The 22,283-nt window shown below is 49.4% G+C and overlaps 1 protein-coding gene across 1 annotated transcript in view; it reads right to left on the bottom strand.

The window, feature by feature from the left end:
• LOC135570287 (serine/arginine repetitive matrix protein 2-like) overlaps positions 1–22,283 on the bottom strand; it is a 58,018-nt gene that overhangs the window by 11,926 nt on the left and 23,809 nt on the right. The window contains 3 exon segments of the mRNA XM_065016402.1: positions 13,618–13,696; positions 19,420–19,611; positions 20,186–20,300. Of these exon segments, the coding sequence (XP_064872474.1) occupies positions 13,618–13,696; positions 19,420–19,611; positions 20,186–20,300 (386 nt within the window).

The following is a 22,283-nucleotide window of genomic DNA, read 5'->3' on the forward strand; positions in this document are numbered from 1 at the left end:
AGAGAGAGAGAGATCAATAGCTAAATACAACAGCTCCTTCTGAGATGCCCAATACCAGAGATGATAGAAAACAGAGAGAGAGATCAATAGCTAAATACAACGGCTCCTTCTGAGATGTCCAATACCAGAGATGATAGAAAACAGAGAGAGCGAGAGATCAATAGCTAAATACAACGGCTCCTTCTGAGATGTCCAATACCAGAGATGATAGAAAACAGAGAGAGAGAGAGAGATCAATAGCTAAATACAACGGCTCCTTCTGAGAGCCCAATACCAGAGATGATAGAAAACAGAGAGAGATCAATAGCTAAATACAACGGCTCCTTCTGAGATGTCCAATACCAGAGATGATAGAAAACAGAGAGAGAGAGAGAGATCAATAGCTAAATACAACGGCTCCTTCTGAGATGCCCAATACCAGAGATGATAGAAAACAGAGAGAGATCAATAGCTAAATACAACGGCTCCTTCTGAGATGCCCAATACCAGAGATGATAGAAAACAGAGAGAGATCAATAGCTAAATACAACGGCTCCTTCTGAGATGCCCAATACCAGAGATGATAGAAAACAGAGAGAGATCAATAGCTAAATACAACGAGATGCAATGATAGAAAACAGAGAGAGATCAATAGCTAAATACAACGGCTCCTTCTGAGATGCCCAATACCAGAGATGATAGAAAACAGAGAGAGCGAGAGATCAATAGCTAAATACAACGGCTCCTTCTGAGATGTCCAATACCAGAGATGATAGAAAACAGAGAGAGATCAATAGCTAAATACAACGGCTCCTTCTGAGATGCCGAAAACAGAGATGATAGAAAACAGAGAGAGAGATGGGAGTTTACAGCAACAGTGAGGAACATTTAAAAGACAAGAGGATCAACACTGTTTTTCACATCCGTATACAATCCAATGTGAAGCTTTAACTAGGTCCCAGTACAGTGGACTCTCTGGCCTAGTGGTTAGAGCGTTGGACTAGTAACCGGAAGGTTGCAAGTTCAAACCCCCGAGCTGACAAGGTACAAATCTGTCGTTCTGACCCTGAACAGGCAGTTAACCCACTGTTCCCCGGTAGGCCGTCATTGAAAATAAGAATTTGTTCTTAACTGACTTGCCTGGTTAAATAAAGGTCAAATTAAATTTAAAAAACCAGGGACACATGGACAAGCAGCTGACCTGAAGATTGGATTTAAAATACACCTGACTTAGGGGCCTCCCGGGTGACGCAGTGGTCTAAGGCCAACACAGATTCTGGGTTCGAGCCCGGGTTCTGTCGCAGGCGGCCGCGGCACAGTTGGCCCAGCGTCGTCCGGGTTACGGGAGGGTTTTGACCGGCTGGGATATCCTTGTCCCATCGCGCTCTAGCGACCCCTGTGACGGGCCCGGGCGTAGTGCACGCTGACCACGCTCGCCAGGTGTAACGGTGTTTCCTCCCGGGCTGGCTTCCCGGGTTGGATGTGCGCTGTGTCAAAGAAGCAGTTGGTTGGGGTCGTGTTTCGGGGGACGCACGGCTCTCGCCTCGGGAGTTGCAGCGATGAGACAAGACTGTAACTACCAATCGGGGAGAAAAAAGGGCTATAACTAAATGATACAAAAAGACACCTGACGTTTAGAGTTTTATAGTCTATTTCTGGGGAATATAACCTGGTCTGCATGGACACACAGTGACCTGGGTAATATAACCTGGTCTGGGTAATATAACCTGGTCTGCATGGACACACAGTGACCTGGGTAATATAACCTGGTCTGCATGGACACACAGTGACCTGGGTAATATAACCTGGTCTGGGTAATATAACCTGGTCTGGGTAATATAACCTGGTCTGGGTAATATAACCTGGTCTGGGTAATATAACCTGGTCTGCATGGACACACAGTGACCTGGGTAATATAACCTGGTCTGGGTAATATAACCTGGTCTGGGTAATATAACCTGGTCTGGGTAATATAACCTGGTCTGCATGGACACACAGTGACCTGGGTAATATAACCTGGTCTGGGTAATATAACCTGGTCTGCATGGACACACAGTGACCTGGGTAATATAACCTGGTCTGGGTAATATAACCTGGTCTGGGTAATATAACCTGGTCTGGGTAATATAACCTGGTCTGCATGGACACACAGTGACCTGGGTAATATAACCTGGTCTGCATGGACACACAGTGACCTGGGTAATATAACCTGGTCTGCGTGGACACACAGTGACCTGGGTAATATAACCTGGTCTGGGTAATATAACCTGGTCTGCATGGACACACAGTGACCTGGGTAATATAACCTGGTCTGCATGGACACACGGTGACCTGGGTAATATAACCTGGTCTGCGTGGACACACAGTGACCTGGGTAATATAACCTGGTCTGCATGGACACACAGTGACCTGGGTAATATAACCTGGTCTGCATGGACACACAGTGACCTGGGTAATATAACCTGGTCTGCGTGGACACACAGTGACCTGGGTAATATAACCTGGTCTGCGTGGACACACAGTGACCTGGGTAATATAACCTGGTCTGCATGGACACACAGTGACCTGGGTAATATAACCTGGTCTGCATGGACACACAGTAACCTGGGTAATATAACCTGGTCTGCATGGACACACAGTGACCTGGGTAATATAATCTGGTCTGCGTGGACACACAGTGACCTGGGTAATATAACCTGGTCTGTGACCTGGGTAATATAACCTGGTCTGCGTGGACACACGGTGACCTGGGTAATATAACCTGGTCTGTGACCTGGGTAATATAACCTGGTCTGCGTGGACACACGGTGACCTGGGTAATATAACCTGGTCTGTGACCTGGGTAATATAACCTGGTCTGCGTGGACACACGGTGACCTGGGTAATATAACCTGGTCTGCATGGACACACGGTGACCTGGGTAATATAACCTGGTCTGCATGGACACACAGTGACCTGGGTAATATAACCTGGTCTGCGTGGACACACAGTGACCTGGGTAATATAACCTGGTCTGGGACCTGGGTAATATAACCTGGTCTGCGTGGACACACAGTGACCTGGGTAATATAACCTGGTCTGGGACCTGGGTAATATAACCTGGTCTGCATGGACACACAGTGACCTGGGTAATATAACCTGGTCTGCATGGACACACGGTGACCTGGGTAATATAACCTGGTCTGGGTAATATAACCTGGTCTGGGTAATATAACCTGGTCTGGGTAATATAACCTGGTCTGCATGGACACACAGTGACCTGGGTAATATAACCTGGTCTGCATGGACACACAGTGACCTGGGTAATATAACCTGGTCTGCGTGGACACACGGTGACCTGGGTAATATAACCTGGTCTGCATGGACACACAGTGACCTGGGTAATATAACCTGGTCTGCATGGACACACAGTGACCTGGGTAATATAACCTGGTCTGCGTGGACACACAGTGACCTGGGTAATATAACCTGGTCTGGGTAATATAACCTGGTCTGCATGGACACACAGTGACCTGGGTAATATAACCTGGTCTGCATGGACACACAGTGACCTGGGTAATATAACCTGGTCTGCGTGGACACACAGTGACCTGGGTAATATAACCTGGTCTGCATGGACACACGGTGACCTGGGTAATATAACCTGGTCTGCATGGACACACAGTAACCTGGGTAATATAACCTGGTCTGCATGGACACACGGTGACCTGGGTAATATAACCTGGTCTGCATGGACACACGGTGACCTGGGTAATATAACCTGGTCTGCATGGACACACAGTAACCTGGGTAATATAACCTGGTCTGCATGGACACACGGTGACCTGGGTAATATAACCTGGTCTGCGTGGACACACAGTGACCTGGGTAATATAACCTGGTCTGCATGGACACACGGTGACCTGAATGTAACTGTCTGTTTTTAAAAAGGCCTTGTGATTAACATCAGACCCTGGGGGGGTCAATATGATACATTGGTCAAATAGATGGAGGTGTGCTCGATTTACCTCGATTAGGCAACAAATGGTACCAGAAGTCCAGAAATCTACACACTCGGCATGTCAAGCGAAAACCAAATCAAGCGCACCAAGTATTTATGAAATCTGTGTTGGACCCAGATCCACAAAACATTCTCCTGTTCTGTTGGAGGTCGAGAGGAGTTCAAGTTGTTGTCGGTTCTAGACTCGAATGTTCTGTAGTCTAGAACCTGTTGGTGGCAGCGTTAGTCCCTGAGTCGGTGGAACCCGGCAGAGTCCGGCGGTTGCCGTGCGGTCGTAGTCGTGACGATGACGGGCCTCCTCTTGGGCGGTATCTTCAGGGTTCCGTTGCGCTCTTTGACCTTGTACTCCAGCGTGCTGTGAGGTATCCCATAAACCACCTGGGCCTTGGAAACGCTCATCCTGCCCCCCATCACCATGGTGATAGCCTCCTCTAGCAGGTCGTGGTCGTACTGCCGGTAGCGCCCGCGCTTCTTCCTGGACTGCTTGTTCTCCCCGCTATGCTCCGCCCCTTCCTCAGGATCGTCCAATGAGGAGCAGCGGTGGTGGGGTGAGAGGTCAGGCAGGTCGAGGGAGGGGTGGAGTCTCAGCAGAGAGGAAGAGGTGGCAGCGATATTAGTGGTGGCGGTGCCATGGTGTGGTGGGGGGTGGTAGTGCAGGGGCTCAGCCAGGCTGCAAGGCTCAGGGAGAGGGGGATACGGAGGTGGAGCTCCTCTCTGAGCTGGGGGGGGTAGAGACCGGGACCAAACCCTCTGCAGGCCACGCTGGGTCAGACGAGACGAAGAGGAGGGAAGAAAGAGCATCTCTCCGTTCTCCTCCCTCGCTCCCAGCTCCGCCCAGGCCGCCACCCTCTGCAACACCTCCTCGCCGTGCACCGCCGCCGCCACATCCTGCGAGGTCACATCCTCCCCCAGCTCTGAGCGTAGGATTCCAAGGGGGATCCCGTAGAGAAGGGCAGCTCTGTTCTCCTGGAGACGACCAGACCTCACGTCTCTCAGAGCCTTGGACAGCAGCCCCACAGACAGCTCACTGGACCTCTGGGCATGGTGTTCCTCGGTCTGGTACGCCCCGGCTGCTCCCCAACGCTTCTGCTGCCTCCTAGTGGGGGGGAGGACCAAACACCACCGTCAGGATCAGGGAAGGGGGAGAGGGGTGACTCCTTTATGTCGTGTCGGGAACATCACTGTGCGCGGTCTGTCATGAGCCGACGTCATCTGTGACAGCATTGTCGTTGAGCGACATCTCTGCGTGACTGTCATATGAAGAGAGGCAGTGACATCATCTCTGTGCGACTGTCATACGAAGAAAAGGGGTGACATCATCTCTGTGCGACTGACATACGAAGAAAAGGGGTGACATCATCTCTGTGCGACTGACACACGAAGAGAGGCAGTGACATCATCTCTGTGCGACTGTCATATGAAGAAAAGGGAATGACATCATCTCTGTGCGACTGTCGCACGAAGAGAGGCAGTGACATCATCTCTGTGCGACTGTCACATTGAAGACAGGTTTGCAGAGTAGTTAATCCCTGTCCAGTATTTTGGTTAAAGGATTTCTGATTCACAACGTCATTAGGAAACAGGTCCAGATCCAGTCTGTGTTTCTGTGTGTCAGTCTGACTGGCTGAGGTGACAGATCCAGCCAGCTGCACTGTGCTCTAGGTACCAACAGGTGTTGAAACAGGCAGGTACACTGTGCTCTAGGTACCAACAGGTGTTGAAACAGGCAGGTACACTGTGTTCTAGGTACCAACAGGTGTTGAAACAGGCAGGTACACTGTGCTCTAGGTACCAACAGGTGTTGAAACAGGCAGGTACACTGTGTTCTAGGTACCAACAGGTGTTGAAACAGGCAGGTACACTGTGTTCTAGGTACCAACAGGTGTTGAAACAGCCAGGTACACTGTGTTCTAGGTACCAACAGGTGTTGAAACAGCCAGGTACACTGTGTTCTAGGTACCAACAGGTGTTGAAACAGGCAGGTGCACTGTGTTCTAGGCACCAACAGGTGTTGAAACAGCCAGGTACACTGTGTTCTAGGTACCAACAGGTGTTGAAACAGGCAGCTACACTGTGTTCTAGGTACCAACAGGTGTTGAAACAGCCAGGTACACTGTGTTCTAGGTACCAACAGGTGTTGAAACAGGCAGGTGCACTGTGTTCTAGGTACCAACAGGTGTTGAAACAGCCAGGTACACTGTGTTCTAGGTACCAACAGGTGTTGAAACAGGCAGCTACACTGTGTTCTAGGTACCAACAGGTGTTGAAACAGCCAGGTACACTGTGTTCTAGGTACCAACAGGTGTTGAAACAGGCAGGTACACTGTGTTCTAGGCACCAACAGGTGTTGAAACAGGCAGGTGCACTGTGTTCTAGGTACCAACAGGTGTTGAAACAGCCAGGTGCACTGTGTTCTAGGTACCAACAGGTGTTGAAACAGCCAGCTGCACTCTGTTCTAGGTACCAACAGGTGTTGAAACAGGCAGGTACACTGTGTTCTAGGTACCAACAGGAGTTTCAAACAGGCAGGTACACTGTGTTCTAGGTACCAACAGGTGTTGAAACAGGCAGGTACACTGTGTTCTAGGTACCAACAGGTGTTGAAACAGGCAGGTGCACTGTGTTCTAGGTACCAACAGGTGTTGAAACAGGCAGGTACACTGTGTTCTAGGTACCAACAGGTGTTGAAACAGGCAGGTGCACTGTGTTCTAGGTACCAACAGGTGTTGAAACAGGCAGGTGCACTGTGTTCTAGGTACCAACAGGTGTTGAAACAGCCAGGTGCACTGTGTTCTAGGTACCAACAGGTGTTGAAACAGGCAGGTGCACTGTGTTCTAGGTACCAACAGGTGTTGAAACAGCCAGGTGCACTGTGTTCTAGGTACCAACAGGTGTTGAAACAGCCAGCTGCACTCTGTTCTAGGTACCAACAGGTGTTGAAACAGCCAGCTGCACTCTGTTCTAGGTACCAACAGGTGTTGAAACAGGCAGGTACACTGTGTTCTAGGTACCAACAGGTGTTGAAACAGGCAGGTGCACTGTGTTCTAGGTACCAACAGGTGTTGAAACAGGCAGGTGCACTGTGTTCTAGGTACCAACAGGTGTTGAAACAGCCAGGTGCACTGTGTTCTAGGTACCAACAGGTGTTGAAACAGGCCAGGTACACTGTGTTCTAGGTACCAACAGGTGTTGAAACAGCCAGGTGCACTGTGTTCTAGGTACCAACAGGTGTTGAAACAGGCAGGTGCACTGTGTTCTAGGTACCAACAGGTGTTGAAACAGGCAGGTACACTGTGTTCTAGGCACCAACAGGTGTTGAAACAGCCAGGTGCACTGTGTTCTAGGTACCAACAGGTGTTGAAACAGCCAGGTGCACTGTGTTCTAGGTACCAACAGGTGTTGAAACAGGCAGGTGCACTGTGTTCTAGGTACCAACAGGTGTTGAAACAGGCAGGTGCACTGTGTTCTAGGCACCAACAGGTGTTGAAACAGGCAGGTGCACTGTGTTCTAGGTACCAACAGGTGTTGAAACAGCCAGGTGCACTGTGTTCTAGGTACCAACAGGTGTTGAAACAGCCAGGTGCACTGTGTTCTAGGTACCAACAGGTGTTGAAACAGGCAGGTGCACTGTGTTCTAGGCACCAACAGGTGTTGAAACAGGCAGGTACACTGTGTTCTAGGCACCAACAGGTGTTGAAACAACCAGGTGCACTGTGTTCTAGGTACCAACAGGTGTTGAAACAACCAGGTGCACTGTGTTCTAGGTACCAACAGGTGTTGAAACAGGCAGGTGCACTGTGTTCTAGGTACCAACAGGTGTTGAAACAGGCAGGTACACTGTGTTCTAGGTACCAACAGGTGTTGAAACAGGCAGGTACACTGTGTTCTAGGTACCAACAGGTGTTGAAACAGGCAGGTGCACTGTGTTCTAGGTACCAACAGGTGTTGAAACAGGCAGGTACACTGTGTTCTAGGTACCAACAGGTGTTGAAACAGGCAGGTACACTGTGTTCTAGGCACCAACAGGTGTTGAAACAGGCAGGTGCACTGTGTTCTAGGCCCAACAGGTGTTGAAACAGCCAGGTGCACTGTGTTCTAGGTACCAACAGGTGTTGAAACAGCCAGTCTGCACTGGTTCTAGGTACCAACAGGTGTTGAAACAGGCAGGTGCACTGTGTTCTAGGTACCATCAGGTGTTGAAACAGGCAGGTGCACTGTGTTCTAGGTACCAACAGGTGTTTCAAACAGGCAGGTACACTGTGTTCTAGGTACCAACAGGTGTTGAAACAGGCAGGTGCACTGTGTTCTAGGTACCAACAGGTGTTGAAACAGGCAGGTACACTGTGTTCTAGGTACCAACAGGTGTTGAAACAGGCAGGTGCACTGTGTTCTAGGCACCAACAGGTGTTGAAACAGGCAGGTACACTGTGTTCTAGGCACCAACAGGTGTTGAAACAGGCAGGTGCACTGTGTTCTAGGTACCAACAGGTGTTTCAAACAGGCAGGTACACTGTGTTCTAGGTACCAACAGGTGTTGAAACAGGCAGGTGCACTGTGTTCTAGGCACCAACAGGTGTTGAAACAGGCAGGTGCACTGTGTTCTAGGTACCAACAGGTGTTGAAACAGGCAGGTGCACTGTGTTCTAGGTACCAACAGGTGTTGAAACAGCCAGGTGCACTGTGTTCTAGGCACCAACAGGTGTTGAAACAGCCAGCTGCACTCTGTTCTAGGTACCAACAGGTGTTGAAACAGGCAGGTACACTGTGTTCTAGGCACCAACAGGTGTTGAAACAGGCAGGTGCACTGTGTTCTAGGTACCAACAGGTGTTGAAACAGGCCAGGTGCAACTGTCCCACTACATCCACCACTAGTTACTGAGGTACCAACAGGTGTTGAAACAACCAGGTGCACTGTGTTCTAGGTACCAACAGGTGTTGAAACAGGCAGGTGCACTGTGTTCTAGGCACCAACAGGTGTTGAAACAGGCAGGTACAACCTGATTATATGGATATATATACACATCCCATACATCACCATTCCATTATTCAACTCACCGTCCAAGTCTACAGCCTGGCTATACTGATACCAGAGGACTGTCCCAATTCATCCACCACTAGACAGTCTACAGCCTGGCTATACTGATACCAGAGGACTGTCCCAATTCATCCACCACTAGACAGACAGTCTACTGATACCAGAGGACTGTCCCAATTCATCCACCACTAGACAGTCTACAGCCTGGCTATACTGATACCAGAGGACTGTCCCAATTCATCCACCACTAGACAGTCTACAGCCTGGCTATACTGATACCAGAGGACTGTCCCAATTCATCCACCACTAGACAGTCTACAGCCTGGCTATACTGATACCAGAGGACTGTCCCAAACACTTCATCCACCACTAGACAGTCTACAGCCTGGCACTGTCCCACTGATACCAGAGGACTGTCCCAATTCATCCACCACTAGACAGTCTACAGCCTGGCTATACTGATACCAGAGGACTGTCCCAATTCATCCACCACTAGACAGACAGTCTACAGCCTGGCTATACTGATACCACTAGAGGACTGTCCCACCTAACATCCACCACCACTAGACAGACAGTCTACAGCCTGGCTATACTGAGACCACCTAGAGGACTGTCCCACTTCATCCACCACTAGACAGTCTACAGCCTGGCTATACAGACCACCAGAACACTGTCCCACTACATCCACCACTAGACAGTCTACAGCCTGGCTATGACAGACCACCTAGAGGACTGTCCCAATTCATCCACCACTAGACAGACAGTCTACAGCCTGATACAGACCACCTAACACTGTCCCACTACATCCACCACTAGACAGTCTACTGATACAGACCACCTAACACTGTCCCACTACATCCACCACTAGACAGTCTACTGATACAGACCACCTAACACTGTCCCACTACATCCACCACTACAGACCATCCACCACTAGACAGTCTGGCACTGTCCCACTACATCCACCACTAGACAGACTACTGATACAGACCACCTAACACTGTCCCACTACATCCACCACTAGACAGACAGTCTACTGATACAGACCACCTAACACTGTCCCACTACATCCACCACTAGACAGACAGTCTACTGATACAGACCACCTAACACTGTCCCACTACATCCACCACTAGACAGACAGTCTACTGATACAGACCACCTAACACTGTCCCACTACATCCACCACTAGACAGTCTACTGATACAGACCACCTAACACTGTCCCACTACATCCACCACTAGACAGTCTACTGATACAGACCACCTAACACTGTCCCACTACATCCACCACTAGACAGACAGACCACCTCTGTCCCACTGACAGACAGTCTACAGACCACCTAACACTGTCCCACTACATCCACCACAGACAGTCTAGATACAGACCACCTAACACTGTCCCACAGACCACCACTAACACTGTCCCACTGTCCCACATCCACCACTAGACAGACAGTCTACTGATACAGACCACCTAACACTGTCCCACTACATCCACCACTAGACAGACAGTCTACTGATACAGACCACCTAACACTGTCCCACTACATCCACCACTAGACAGTCTACTGATACAGACCACCTAACACTGTCCCACTACATCCACCACTAGACAGACAGTCTACTGATACAGACCACCTAACACTGTCCCACTACATCCACCACTAGACAGACAGTCTACTGATACAGACCACCTAACACTGTCCCACTACATCCACCACTAGACAGACAGTCTACTGACAGTCTACAGACCACCTAACACTGTCCCACTACATCCACCACTAGACAGACAGTCTACTGATACAGACCACCTAACACTGTCCCACTACATCCACCACTAGACAGTCTACTGATACAGACCACCTAACACTGTCCCACTACATCCACCACTAGACAGACAGTCTACTGATACAGACCACCTAACACTGTCCCACTACATCCACCACTAGACAGACAGTCTACTGATACAGACCACCTAACACTGTCCCACTACATCCACCACTAGACAGACAGTCTACTGATACAGACCACCTAACACTGTCCCACTACATCCACCACTAGACAGTCTACTGATACAGACCACCTAACACTGTCCCACTACATCCACCACTAGACAGACAGTCTACTGATACAGACCACCTAACACTGTCCCACTACATCCACCACTAGACAGACAGTCTACTGATACAGACCACCTAACACTGTCCCACTACATCCACCACTAGACAGACAGTCTACTGATACAGACCACCTAACACTGTCCCACTACATCCACCACTAGACACAGTCTAGACAGACAGTCTACATGACAGTCTACAGACCACCTAACACTGTCCCACTACATCCACCACTACAGACAGTCTACTGATACAGACCACCTAACACTGTCCCACTACATCCACCACTAGACAGACAGTCTACTGATACAGACCACCTAACACTGTCCCACTACATCCACCACTAGACAGACAGTCTACTGATACAGACCACCTAACACTGTCCCACTACATCCACCACTAGACAGACAGTCTACTGATACAGACCACCTAACACTGTCCCACTACATCCACCACTAGACAGTCTACTGATACAGACCACCTAACACTGTCCCACTACATCCACCACTAGACAGTCTACTGATACAGACCACCTAACACTGTCCCACTACATCCACCACTAGACAGACAGTCTACTGATACAGACCACCTAACACTGTCCCACTACATCCACCACTAGACAGTCTACTGATACAGACCACCTAACACTGTCCCACTACATCCACCACTAGACAGACAGTCTACTGATACAGACCACCTAACACTGTCCCACTACATCCACCACTAGACAGACCACCTAACACTGTCCCACTACATCCACCACTAGACAGTCTACTGATACAGACCACCTAACACTGTCCCACTACATCCACCACTAGACAGACAGTCTACTGATACAGACCACCTAACACTGTCCCACTACATCCACCACTAGACAGACAACCTAACACTGTCCCACTACATCCACCACTAGACAGACAGTCTACTGATACAGACCACCTAACACTGTCCCACTACATCCACCACTAGACAGACAGTCTACTGACACAGACCACCAACACTGTCCCACTACATCCACCACTAGACAGACAGTCTACTGATACAGACCACCTAACACTGTCCCACTACATCCACCACTAGACAGTCTACTGATACAGACCACCTAACACTGTCCCACTACATCCACCACTAGACAGACAGTCTACTGATACAGACCACCTAACACTGTCCCACTAACACTACTGTCCCACCTAACATCCACCACTAGACAGACAGTCTACTGATACAGACCACCTAACACTGTCCCACTACATCCACCATCCACCACTAGACAGACAGACAGTCTACTGATACAGACCACCTAACACTGTCCCACTACATCCACCACTAGACAGACAGTCTACTGATACAGACCACCTAACACTGTCCCACTACATCCACCACTAGACAGACAGTCTACTGGTACAGACCACCTAACACTGTCCCACTACATCCACCACTAGACAGTCTACTGATACAGACCACCTAACACTGTCCCACTACATCCACCACTAGACAGACAGTCTACTGATACAGACCACCTAACACTGTCCCACTACATCCACCACTAGACAGACAGTCTACTGATACAGACCACCTAACACTGTCCCACTACATCCACCACTAGACAGACAGTCTACTGATACAGACCACCTAACACTGTCCCACTACATCCACCACTAGACAGACAGTCTACTGATACAGACCACCTAACACTGTCCCACTACATCCACCACTAGACAGACAGTCTACTGATACAGACCACCTAACACTGTCCCACTACATCCACCACTAGACAGACCACCTAACACTGTCCCACTACATCCACCACTAGACAGACCACCTAACACTGTCCCACTACATCCACCACTAGACAGTCTACTGATACAGACCACCTAACACTGTCCCACTACATCCACCACTAGACAGACAGTCTACTGATACAGACCACCTAACACTGTCCCACTACATCCACCACTAGACAGTCTACTGATACAGACCACCTAACACTGTCCCACTACATCCACCACTAGACAGACAGTCTACTGATACAGACCACCTAACACTGTCCCACTACATCCACCACTAGACAGACAGTCTACTGATACAGACCACCTAACACTGTCCCACTACATCCACCACTAGACAGACAGTCTACTGATACAGACCACCTAACACTGTCCCACTACATCCACCACTAGACAGTCTACTGATACAGACCACCTAACACTGTCCCACTACATCCACCACTAGACAGACAGTCTACTGATACAGACCACCTAACACTGTCCCACTACATCCACCACTAGACAGTCTACTGATACAGACCACCTAACACTGTCCCACTACTCTGAATTATGTTGTGGTTTTGTCGTTCAGGCTAAAAATAGTGAAATATTGTATTGTCAATGCATGGTAAATAGTAACGACGGCATCTATTGGCTATGCATACTAAGTAGCGTGCTAGTATGGACATTATGGACCAAAGAGAGGAGAGACACTCACCCTGAGGCTTTGTGAATGGTGGGTGACGTGGAGGCCGAGCTGGCAGAGTTCCGCTTGGAGAGGTCGAGCACACTGTCCGCTACGGGAGAAGGAATCAGACAACTAGTCAGACAACTAGTCAGAGGTCAGACAACTAGTCAGAGGTCAGACAACTAGTCAGAGGTCAGACACCTAGTCAGAGGTCAGACACCTAGTCAGAGGTCAGACACCTAGTCAGAGGTCAGACAACTAGTCAGAGGTCAGACACCTAGTCAGAGATCAGACACCTAGTCAGACAACTAGTCAGAGGTCAGACAACTAGTCAGAGGTCAGACACCTAGTCAGACAACTAGTCAGAGGTCAGACACCTAGTCAGAGGTCAGACACCTAGTCAGAGATCAGACAACTAGTCAGAGATCAGACAACTAGTCAGAGGTCAGACACCTAGTCAGAGGTCAGACACCTAGTCAGAGGTCAGACACCTAGTCAGAGGTCAGACACCTAGTCAGAGGTCAGACACCTAGTCAGAGGTCAGACACCTAGTCAGAGGTCAGACAACTAGTCAGAGGTCAGACACCTAGTCAGAGGTCAGACACCTAGTCAGACACCTAGTCAGAGGTCAGACAACTAGTCAGAGGTCAGACACCTAGTCAGAGGTCAGACACCTAGTCAGAGGTCAGACACCTAGTCAGAGGTCAGACACCTAGTCAGAGGTCAGACAACTAGTCAGAGGTCAGACAACTAGTCAGAGGTCAGACACCTAGTCAGACACCTAGTCAGAGATCAGACAACTAGTCGGAGGTCAGACAACTAGTCAACTAGTCAGAGGTCAGACAACTAGTCAGAGGTCAGACAACTAGTCAGAGGTCAGACAACTAGTCAGAGGTCAGACAACTAGTCAGAGGTCAGACAACTAGTCAGAGATCAGACACCTAGTCAGACACCTAGTCAGAGGTCAGACAACTAGTCAGAGGTCAGACACCTAGTCAGAGGTCAGACACCTAGTCAGAGGTCAGACACCTAGTCAGAGGTCAGACACCTAGTCAGAGGTCAGACAACTAGTCAGAGGTCAGACACCTAGTCAGAGGTCAGACAACTAGTCAGAGGTCAGACACCTAGTCAGAGGTCAGACACCTAGTCAGAGGTCAGACACCTAGTCAGAGATCAGACACCTAGTCAGACACCTAGTCAGAGGTCAGACACCTAGTCAGAGGTCAGACACCTAGTCAGACACCTAGTCAGAGGTCAGACACCTAGTCAGAGGTCAGACACCTAGTCAGACACCTAGTCAGAGGTCAGACACCTAGTCAGAGGTCAGACAACCTAGTCAGAGGTCAGACACCTAGTCAGACACCTAGTCAGAGGTCAGACACCTAGTCAGAGGTCAGACACCTAGTCAGAGGTCAGACACCTAGTCAGAGGTCAGACACCTAGTCAGAGGTCAGACAACTAGTCAGACACCTAGTCAGAGGTCAGACAACTAGTCAGAGGTCAGACAACTAGTCAGAGGTAGTCAGAGGTCAGACAACTAGTCAGACAACTAGTCAGAGGTCAGACAACTAGTCAGAGGTCAGACAACTAGTAGGAGGTCAGACACCTAGTCAGAGGTCAGACACCTAGTCAGAGGTCAGACAACTAGTCAGAGGTCAGACACCTAGTCAGAGGTCAGGCAACTAGTCAGAGGTCAGACACCTAGTCAGAGGTCAGACACCTAGTCAGAGGTCAGACAACTAGTCAGAGGTCAGACACCTAGTCAGACACCTAGTCAGAGGTCAGACACCTAGTCAGAGGTCAGACAACTAGTCAGAGGTCAGACACCTAGTCAGAGGTCAGACACCTAGTCAGAGGTCAGGCAACTAGTCAGTGGTCAGACAACTAGTCAGAGGTCAGGCAACTAGTCAGTGGTCAGACAACTAGTCAGAGGTCAGGCAACTAGTTAGAAATGTGTGGGTTCTAGGTCCTGTTGGGTTCTCTACCTGGTGTGGTTCTAGGTCCTGTTGGGTTCTCTACCTGGTATTGGTTCTAAGTCCTGTTGGGTTCTCTCCCAGAGCAGCCTACTACAAAGCAGGATCAAATAGTTAGCCAGGTATCGTTGATAAGCTGTTATAAATATCACCCGGGGCTATGAGCCGCCGTGTTCGACGTTCTTCCTTTCTGTTGTCCTGGAGTCTACAACTCCAGCACCCGAGGAAAGTACCAGGATGTACCTAATGTTCTTCGGCTTTTCAACTTTGATAAGCAACGAGAAATAATTCATTTAAAAATAACAACAACAAAAAAAGAGAAACTTATAGATATGAGTTTTCGGGTGTTGAATCAATGGACCCTTCGCTAAAACCCTCTGGTTCCCTTGGATACTGATGCAACCTCTGGTTCCCTTGGATACTGATGCAACCTCTGGTTCCCTTGGATACTGATGCAACCTCTGGTTCCCTTGGATACTGATGCAACCTCTGGTTCCCTTGGATACTGATGCAACCTCTGGTTCCCTTGGATACTGATGCAACCTCTGGCTCCCTTGGATGCTGATGCAACCTCTGGCTCCCTTGGATGCTGATGCAACCTCTGGCTCCCTTGGATGCTGATGCAACCGCTGGTTCCCTTGGATGCTGATGCAACCTCTGGCTCCCTTGGATACTGATGCAACCTCTGGTTCCCTTGGATACTGATGCAACCTCTGGTTCCCTTGGATACTGATGCAACCTCTGGTTCCCTTGGATACTGATGCAACCTCTGGTTCCCTTGGATACTGATGCAACCTCTGGTTCCCTTGGATACTGATGCAACCTCTGGTTCCCTTGGATACTGATGCAACCTCTGGTTCCCTTGGATGCTGATGCAACCTCTGGTTCCCTTGGATGCTGATGCAACCTCTGGTTCCCTTGGATGCTGATGCAACCTCTGGTTCCCTTGGATGCTGATGCAACCTCTGGCTCCCTTGGATGCTGATGCAACCTCTGGCTCCCTTGGATGCTGATGCAACCTCTGGCTCCCTTGGATGCTGATGCAACCTCTGGTTCCCTTGGATGCTGATGCAACCTCTGGTTCCCTTGGATGCTGATGCAACCTCTGGTTCCCTTGGATGCTGATGCAACCTCTGGTTCCCTTGGATGCTGATGCAACCTCTGGTTCCCTTGGATGCTGATGCAACCTCTGGTTCCCTTGGATGCTGATGCAACCTCTGGTTCCCTTGGATGCTGATGCCATCTCTGGCTCCCTTGGATACTGATGCAACCTCTGGTTCCCTTGGATGCTGATGCCATCTCTGGCTCCCTTGGATGCTGATGCAACCTCTGGCTCCCTTGGATGCTGATGCAACCTCTGGCTCCCTTGGATACTGATGCAACCTCTGGCTCCCTTGGATACTGATGCAACCTCTGGCTCCCTTGGATACTGATGCAACCTCTGGTTCCCTTGGATACTGATGCAACCTCTGGCTCCCTTGGATACTGATGCAACCTCTGGTTCCCTTGGATACTGATTCAACCTCTGGTTCCCTTGGATACTGATGCAACCTCTGGCTCCCTTGGATACTGATGCAACCTCTGGCTCCCTTGGATACTGATGCAACCTCTGGTTCCCTTGGATACTGATGCAACCTCTGGTTCCCTTGGATGCTGATGCAACCTCTGGTTCCCTTGGATGCTGATGCAACCTCTGGCTCCCTTGGATGCTGATGCAACCTCTGGCTCCCTTGGATGCTGATGCAACCTCTGGCTCCCTTGGATGCTGATGCAACCTCTGGCTCCCTTGGATACTGATGCAACCTCTGGTTCCCTTGGATACTGATGCAACCTCTGGTTCCTTGGATACTGATGCAACCTCTGGTTCCCTTGGATACTGATGCAACCTCTGGTTCCCTTGGATACTGATGCAACCTCTGGTTCCCTTTGGATACTGATGCAACCTCTGGTTCCTTGGATACTGATGCAACCTCTGGTTCCCTTGGATACTGATGCAACCTGCTCCCTTGGATGCAGTTTCCCTTGGATACTGATGCAACCTCTGGTTCCCTTGGATACTGATGCAACCTCTGGTTCCCTTGGATACTGATGCAACCTCTGGTTCCCTTGGATACTGATGCAACCTCTGGTTCCCTTGGATACTGATGCAACCTCTGGTTCCCTTGGATACTGATGCAACCTCTGGTTCCCTTGGATACTGATGCAACCTCTGGTTCCCTTGGATACTGATGCAACCTCTGGTTCCCTTGGATACTGATGCAACCTCTGATTCCCTTGGATACTGATGCAACCTCTGGTTCCCTTGGATACTGATGCAACCTCTGGTTCCCTTGGATACTGATGCAACCTCTGGTTCCCTTGGATACTGATGCAACCTCCGACAGCGTTTTCCCCCGGAACCCCATTTTCCCCTTCTAACCGTTGGAGAAATCTCCTCACATTGATCTCAAACTATGTTTTTAATACACGCAATGAAAATAAACACGGCTAAATCAGGAAACTCTTGGGTATGCTGTGGTGGATTGTCGCTACACCGTCTTCACGGGGGAAACCTGGTCAAGTTGTTTCGTAGTGTGGCTAGCCACTGAATACACCCTGTATAGTACGAGTTGCTAACCCATTTTGGGGATTATAAAAGTGCTTTCAGATCGTTTGCTGATGTCGACAGCCAAGATGAGTTAAAATTCCTAATATAGCCAACTTAGCTAGCTAGCATCCATTTAGAGAAAACATGTTCTAGCAAGTGGCTAGCTAGCGTTAACAACGTTTGGTGGTCAATAAGAAAGAGCTGAGCTAGCTAACCAGCTGAGCTAGCTAACCAGCTGAGCTAAGCTAACCAGCTGAGCTAGCTAACCAGCTGAGCTAAGCTAACCAGCTGAGCTAGCTAACCAGCTGAGCTAAGCTAACCAGCTGAGCTAAGCTAACCAGCTGAGCTAAGCTAACCAGCTGAGCTAGCTAACCAGCTGAGCTAGCAAACACTAACAAAAATATAGTTTTGGGATTCTAGTAATACTCCCAACAGGCTCTGCATTTCAGGAATCAGTACCTGGTTCGCTGTTTAATTATTTAACCATTTAAAAAACGATTTTTCCCACTGCCCTTCATGCGTTTCGGGCTCGACTACAGTTGCTATCCCTTGGAGCGTTGCAATTGGTTGCCCAAGATTTCAGGGCGGGGCTTAGCGAAAGAGTCAATTAGACCTTGCCCATTTTAAGCTCATCTTTTAAAAAAACAATGTAAAAATAGTTAGGCAAGTTAGCTGGCTAACTCATTGTTCCCGCTTTGTAGTATACCCCACCTGGTGTGGGTTCTAAGCCCTGTTGCGCTCTCTACCCGGTGTGGGTTCTAAGCCCTGTTGCGCTCTCTGCCCGGTGTGGGTTCTAAGCCCTGTTGGGCTCTCTGCCCGGTGTGGGTTCTAAGCCCTGTTGGGCTCTCTGCCCTGTGTGGGTTCTAAGCCCTCTTGGGCTCTTTGCCCGGTGTGGGTTCTAAGCCCTGTTGAGCTCTCTACCCGGTGTGGGTTCTAAGCCCTGTTGGGCTCTCTACCTGGTATTGGTTCTATGGCCTGTTGGGTTCTCTAACTGGTGTGCATTCCAAGTTCTGTTGGGTTCTCCATCTGGTGTTGGTTCTCTACCTGGTATGGGTTCTAAGTCCTGTCGTGTTCTCTTCCTGGTATGGGTTCTAAGTCCTGACGAGTTCTCTTCCTGGTGTGGGTTCTAAGTCCTGTTGGGTTCTCTATCTGGTATTGGTTCTATGTCCTGTTGGGTTCTCTATCTGGTGTTTGTTCTCTACCTGGTATGGGTTACAAGTCCTGTCGAGTTCTCTTCCTGGTGTGGGTTCTATGTCCTGTCGGGTTCTCTACCTGGTGTGGGTTCCTCCTCCTGGTTCCGTGTCACAGTGAGGTCTAGAGGTGAGTCGAGGTCAGAACGCTGGGAGCCTGTGGTGGTGGTAAGGCGTGTCTTGGAGGCGTACTCCATGGCAAACTGCCTCACCATCCTCTTCATCAGTTCCTGGGCCACCAGAGGGACGTTAGGGTCTCCACTGGACGCCAGCTCTGGACAGACAGCCAATCACAGGTAAACACACTGTCTACGTACATTTATCTCAGCCAATCACAGGTAAGCACACTGTCTACGTACATTTATCTTAGCCAATCACAGGTAAACACACTGTCTACGTACATTTATCTTAGCGCGTATAAACCAGGTAGCCAACGATGCTACGTAGCCCTGTTAGCATTAAAAGTGTAAACCAGGTAGCCAACGATGCTACGTAGCGCTGTTAGCATTAAGAGTGTAAACCAGGTAGCCAACGATGCTACGTAGCGCTGTTAGCATTAAGAGTGTAAACCAGGTAGCCAACGATGCTACGTAGCGCTGTTAGCATTAAGAGTGTAAACCAGGTAGCCAACGATGCTACGTAGCTGTTAGCATTAAGAGTGTAAACCAGGTAGCCAACGATGCTACGTAGCGCTGTTAGCATTAAGAGTGTAAACCAGGTAGCCAACGATGCTACGTAGCGCTGTTAGCATTAAGAGTGTAAACCAGGTAGCCAACGATGCTACGTAGCGCTGTTAGCATTAAGAGTGTAAACGCCGTCGTCTCTGTCCTAGTCGGACGGGGACTCACCTTTCTTATGGAACACAGCGTGGAGGAACCTGTGAGCTGATAGGCTGCTGTCCGAGAGGGAAGGGGCTTGGGAGGGCGTGTCGTCTGAGGGGGAGGCGGCCACTGGGACATGGTCCTATTAGAGGAGGAAGAGACAATGACATCACCGACGCCGTAGGGGGCGTTCCTCTGCCCAGACGCCTGTCAGATCTTACAACGTCTGGATCCATATTTTATATATCAGCTAATCGCATCATAATGTCCATGACGCGCAGTCGATGACGTGGCGCGCAACCATTGGTTGATGCACCGCGACGTCTGGATCCATATTTTATATATCAGCCAACCGCATCATGATGTCGATGACGTGGCGGGCAACCATTGGTTGATGCACCGCGACGTCTGGATCCATATTTTATATATCAGCCAACCGCATCATGATGTCGATGACGTGGCGCGCAACCATTGGTTGATGCACCGCGACGTCTGGATCCATATTTTATATATCAGCCAACCGCATCATGATGTCGATGACGTGGCGGGCAACCATTGGTTGATGCACCGCGACGTCTGGATCCATATTTTATATATCAGCCAACCGCATCATGATGTCGATGACGTGGCGCGCAACCATTGGTTGATGCACCGCGACGTCTGGATCCATATTTTATATATCAGCCAACCGCATCATGATGTCGATGACGTGGCGCGCAACCATTGGTTGATGCACCGCGACGTCTGAGCAACACAACCAACGTCACCTGAACGACAACAGCTCCAAACATTCAGCGACTGACAGAGAAACCCAGTAAATCTGATATAGTGGAACTAAACTGAAGCGTTTCCCTGAGAGCTGGAACTAAACTGAAGCGTTTCAGTGAGAGAGCTGGAACTAAACTGAAGCGTTTCCCTGAGAGAGCTGGAACTAAACTGAAGCTTTTCCCTGAGAGAGCTGGAACTAAACTGAAGCTTTTCCCTGAGAGAGCTGGAACTAGACTGAAGCGTTTCAGTGAGAGCTGGAACTAGACTGAAGCTTTTCCGTGAGAGCTGGAACTAAACTGAAGCGTTTCAGTGAGAGCTGGAACTAAACTGAAGCGTTTCAGTGAGAGCTGGAACTAAACTGAAGCGTTTCAGTGAGAGAGCTGGAACTAAACTGAAGCGTTTCAGTGAGAGAGCTGGAACTAAACTGAAGCGTTTCAGTGAGAGAGCTGGAACTAAACTGAAGCGTTTCAGTGAGAGAGCTGGAACTAGACTGAAGCTTTTCCTGAGAGAGCTGGAACTAAACTGAAGCGTTTCAGTGAGAGAGCTGGAACTAAACTGAAGCGTTTCAGTGAGAGAGCTGGAACTAGACTGAAGCTTTTCCCTGAGAGAGCTGGAACTAAACTGAAGCGTTTCAGTGAGAGAGCTGGAACTAAACTGAAGCGTTTCAGTGAGAGAGCTGGAACTAAACTGAAGCGTTTCAGTGAGAGAGCTGGAACTAAACTGAAGCGTTTCAGTGAGAGAGCTGGAACTAAACTGAAGCGTTTCAGTGAGAGAGCTGGAACTAAACTGAAGCGTTTCAGTGAGAGAGCTGGAACTAAACTGAAGCGTTTCAGTGAGAGAGCTGGAACTAAACTGAAGCGTTTCAGTGAGAGCTGGAACTAAACTGAAGCGTTTCAGTGAGAGCTGGAACTAGACTGAAGCGTTTCCGTGAGAGCTGGAACTAAACTGAAGCGTTTCAGTGAGAGCTGGAACTAAACTGAAGCGTTTCAGTGAGAGCTGGAACTAAACTGAAGCGTTTCAGTGAGAGAGCTGGAACTAAACTGAAGCGTTTCAGTGAGAGAGCTGGAACTAAACTGAAGCGTTTCAGTGAGAGAGCTGGAACTAAACTGAAGCGTTTCAGTGAGAGAGCTGGAACTAAACTGAAGCTTTTCCGTGAGAGCTGGAACTAGACTGAAGCTTTTCCCTGAGAGAGCTGGAACTAAACTGAAGCGTTTCAGTGAGAGAGCTGGAACTAAACTGAAGCTTTTCCCTGAGAGAGCTGGAACTAAACTGAAGCGTTTCAGTGAGAGAGCTGGAACTAAACTGAAGCGTTTCAGTGAGAGAGCTGGAACTAAACTGAAGCTTTTCCCTGAGAGAG

This window comes from Oncorhynchus nerka, unplaced genomic scaffold (assembly GCF_034236695.1).
Source record: "Oncorhynchus nerka isolate Pitt River unplaced genomic scaffold, Oner_Uvic_2.0 unplaced_scaffold_1004, whole genome shotgun sequence".
Taxonomy (NCBI): Eukaryota; Metazoa; Chordata; class Actinopteri; order Salmoniformes; family Salmonidae; genus Oncorhynchus; species Oncorhynchus nerka.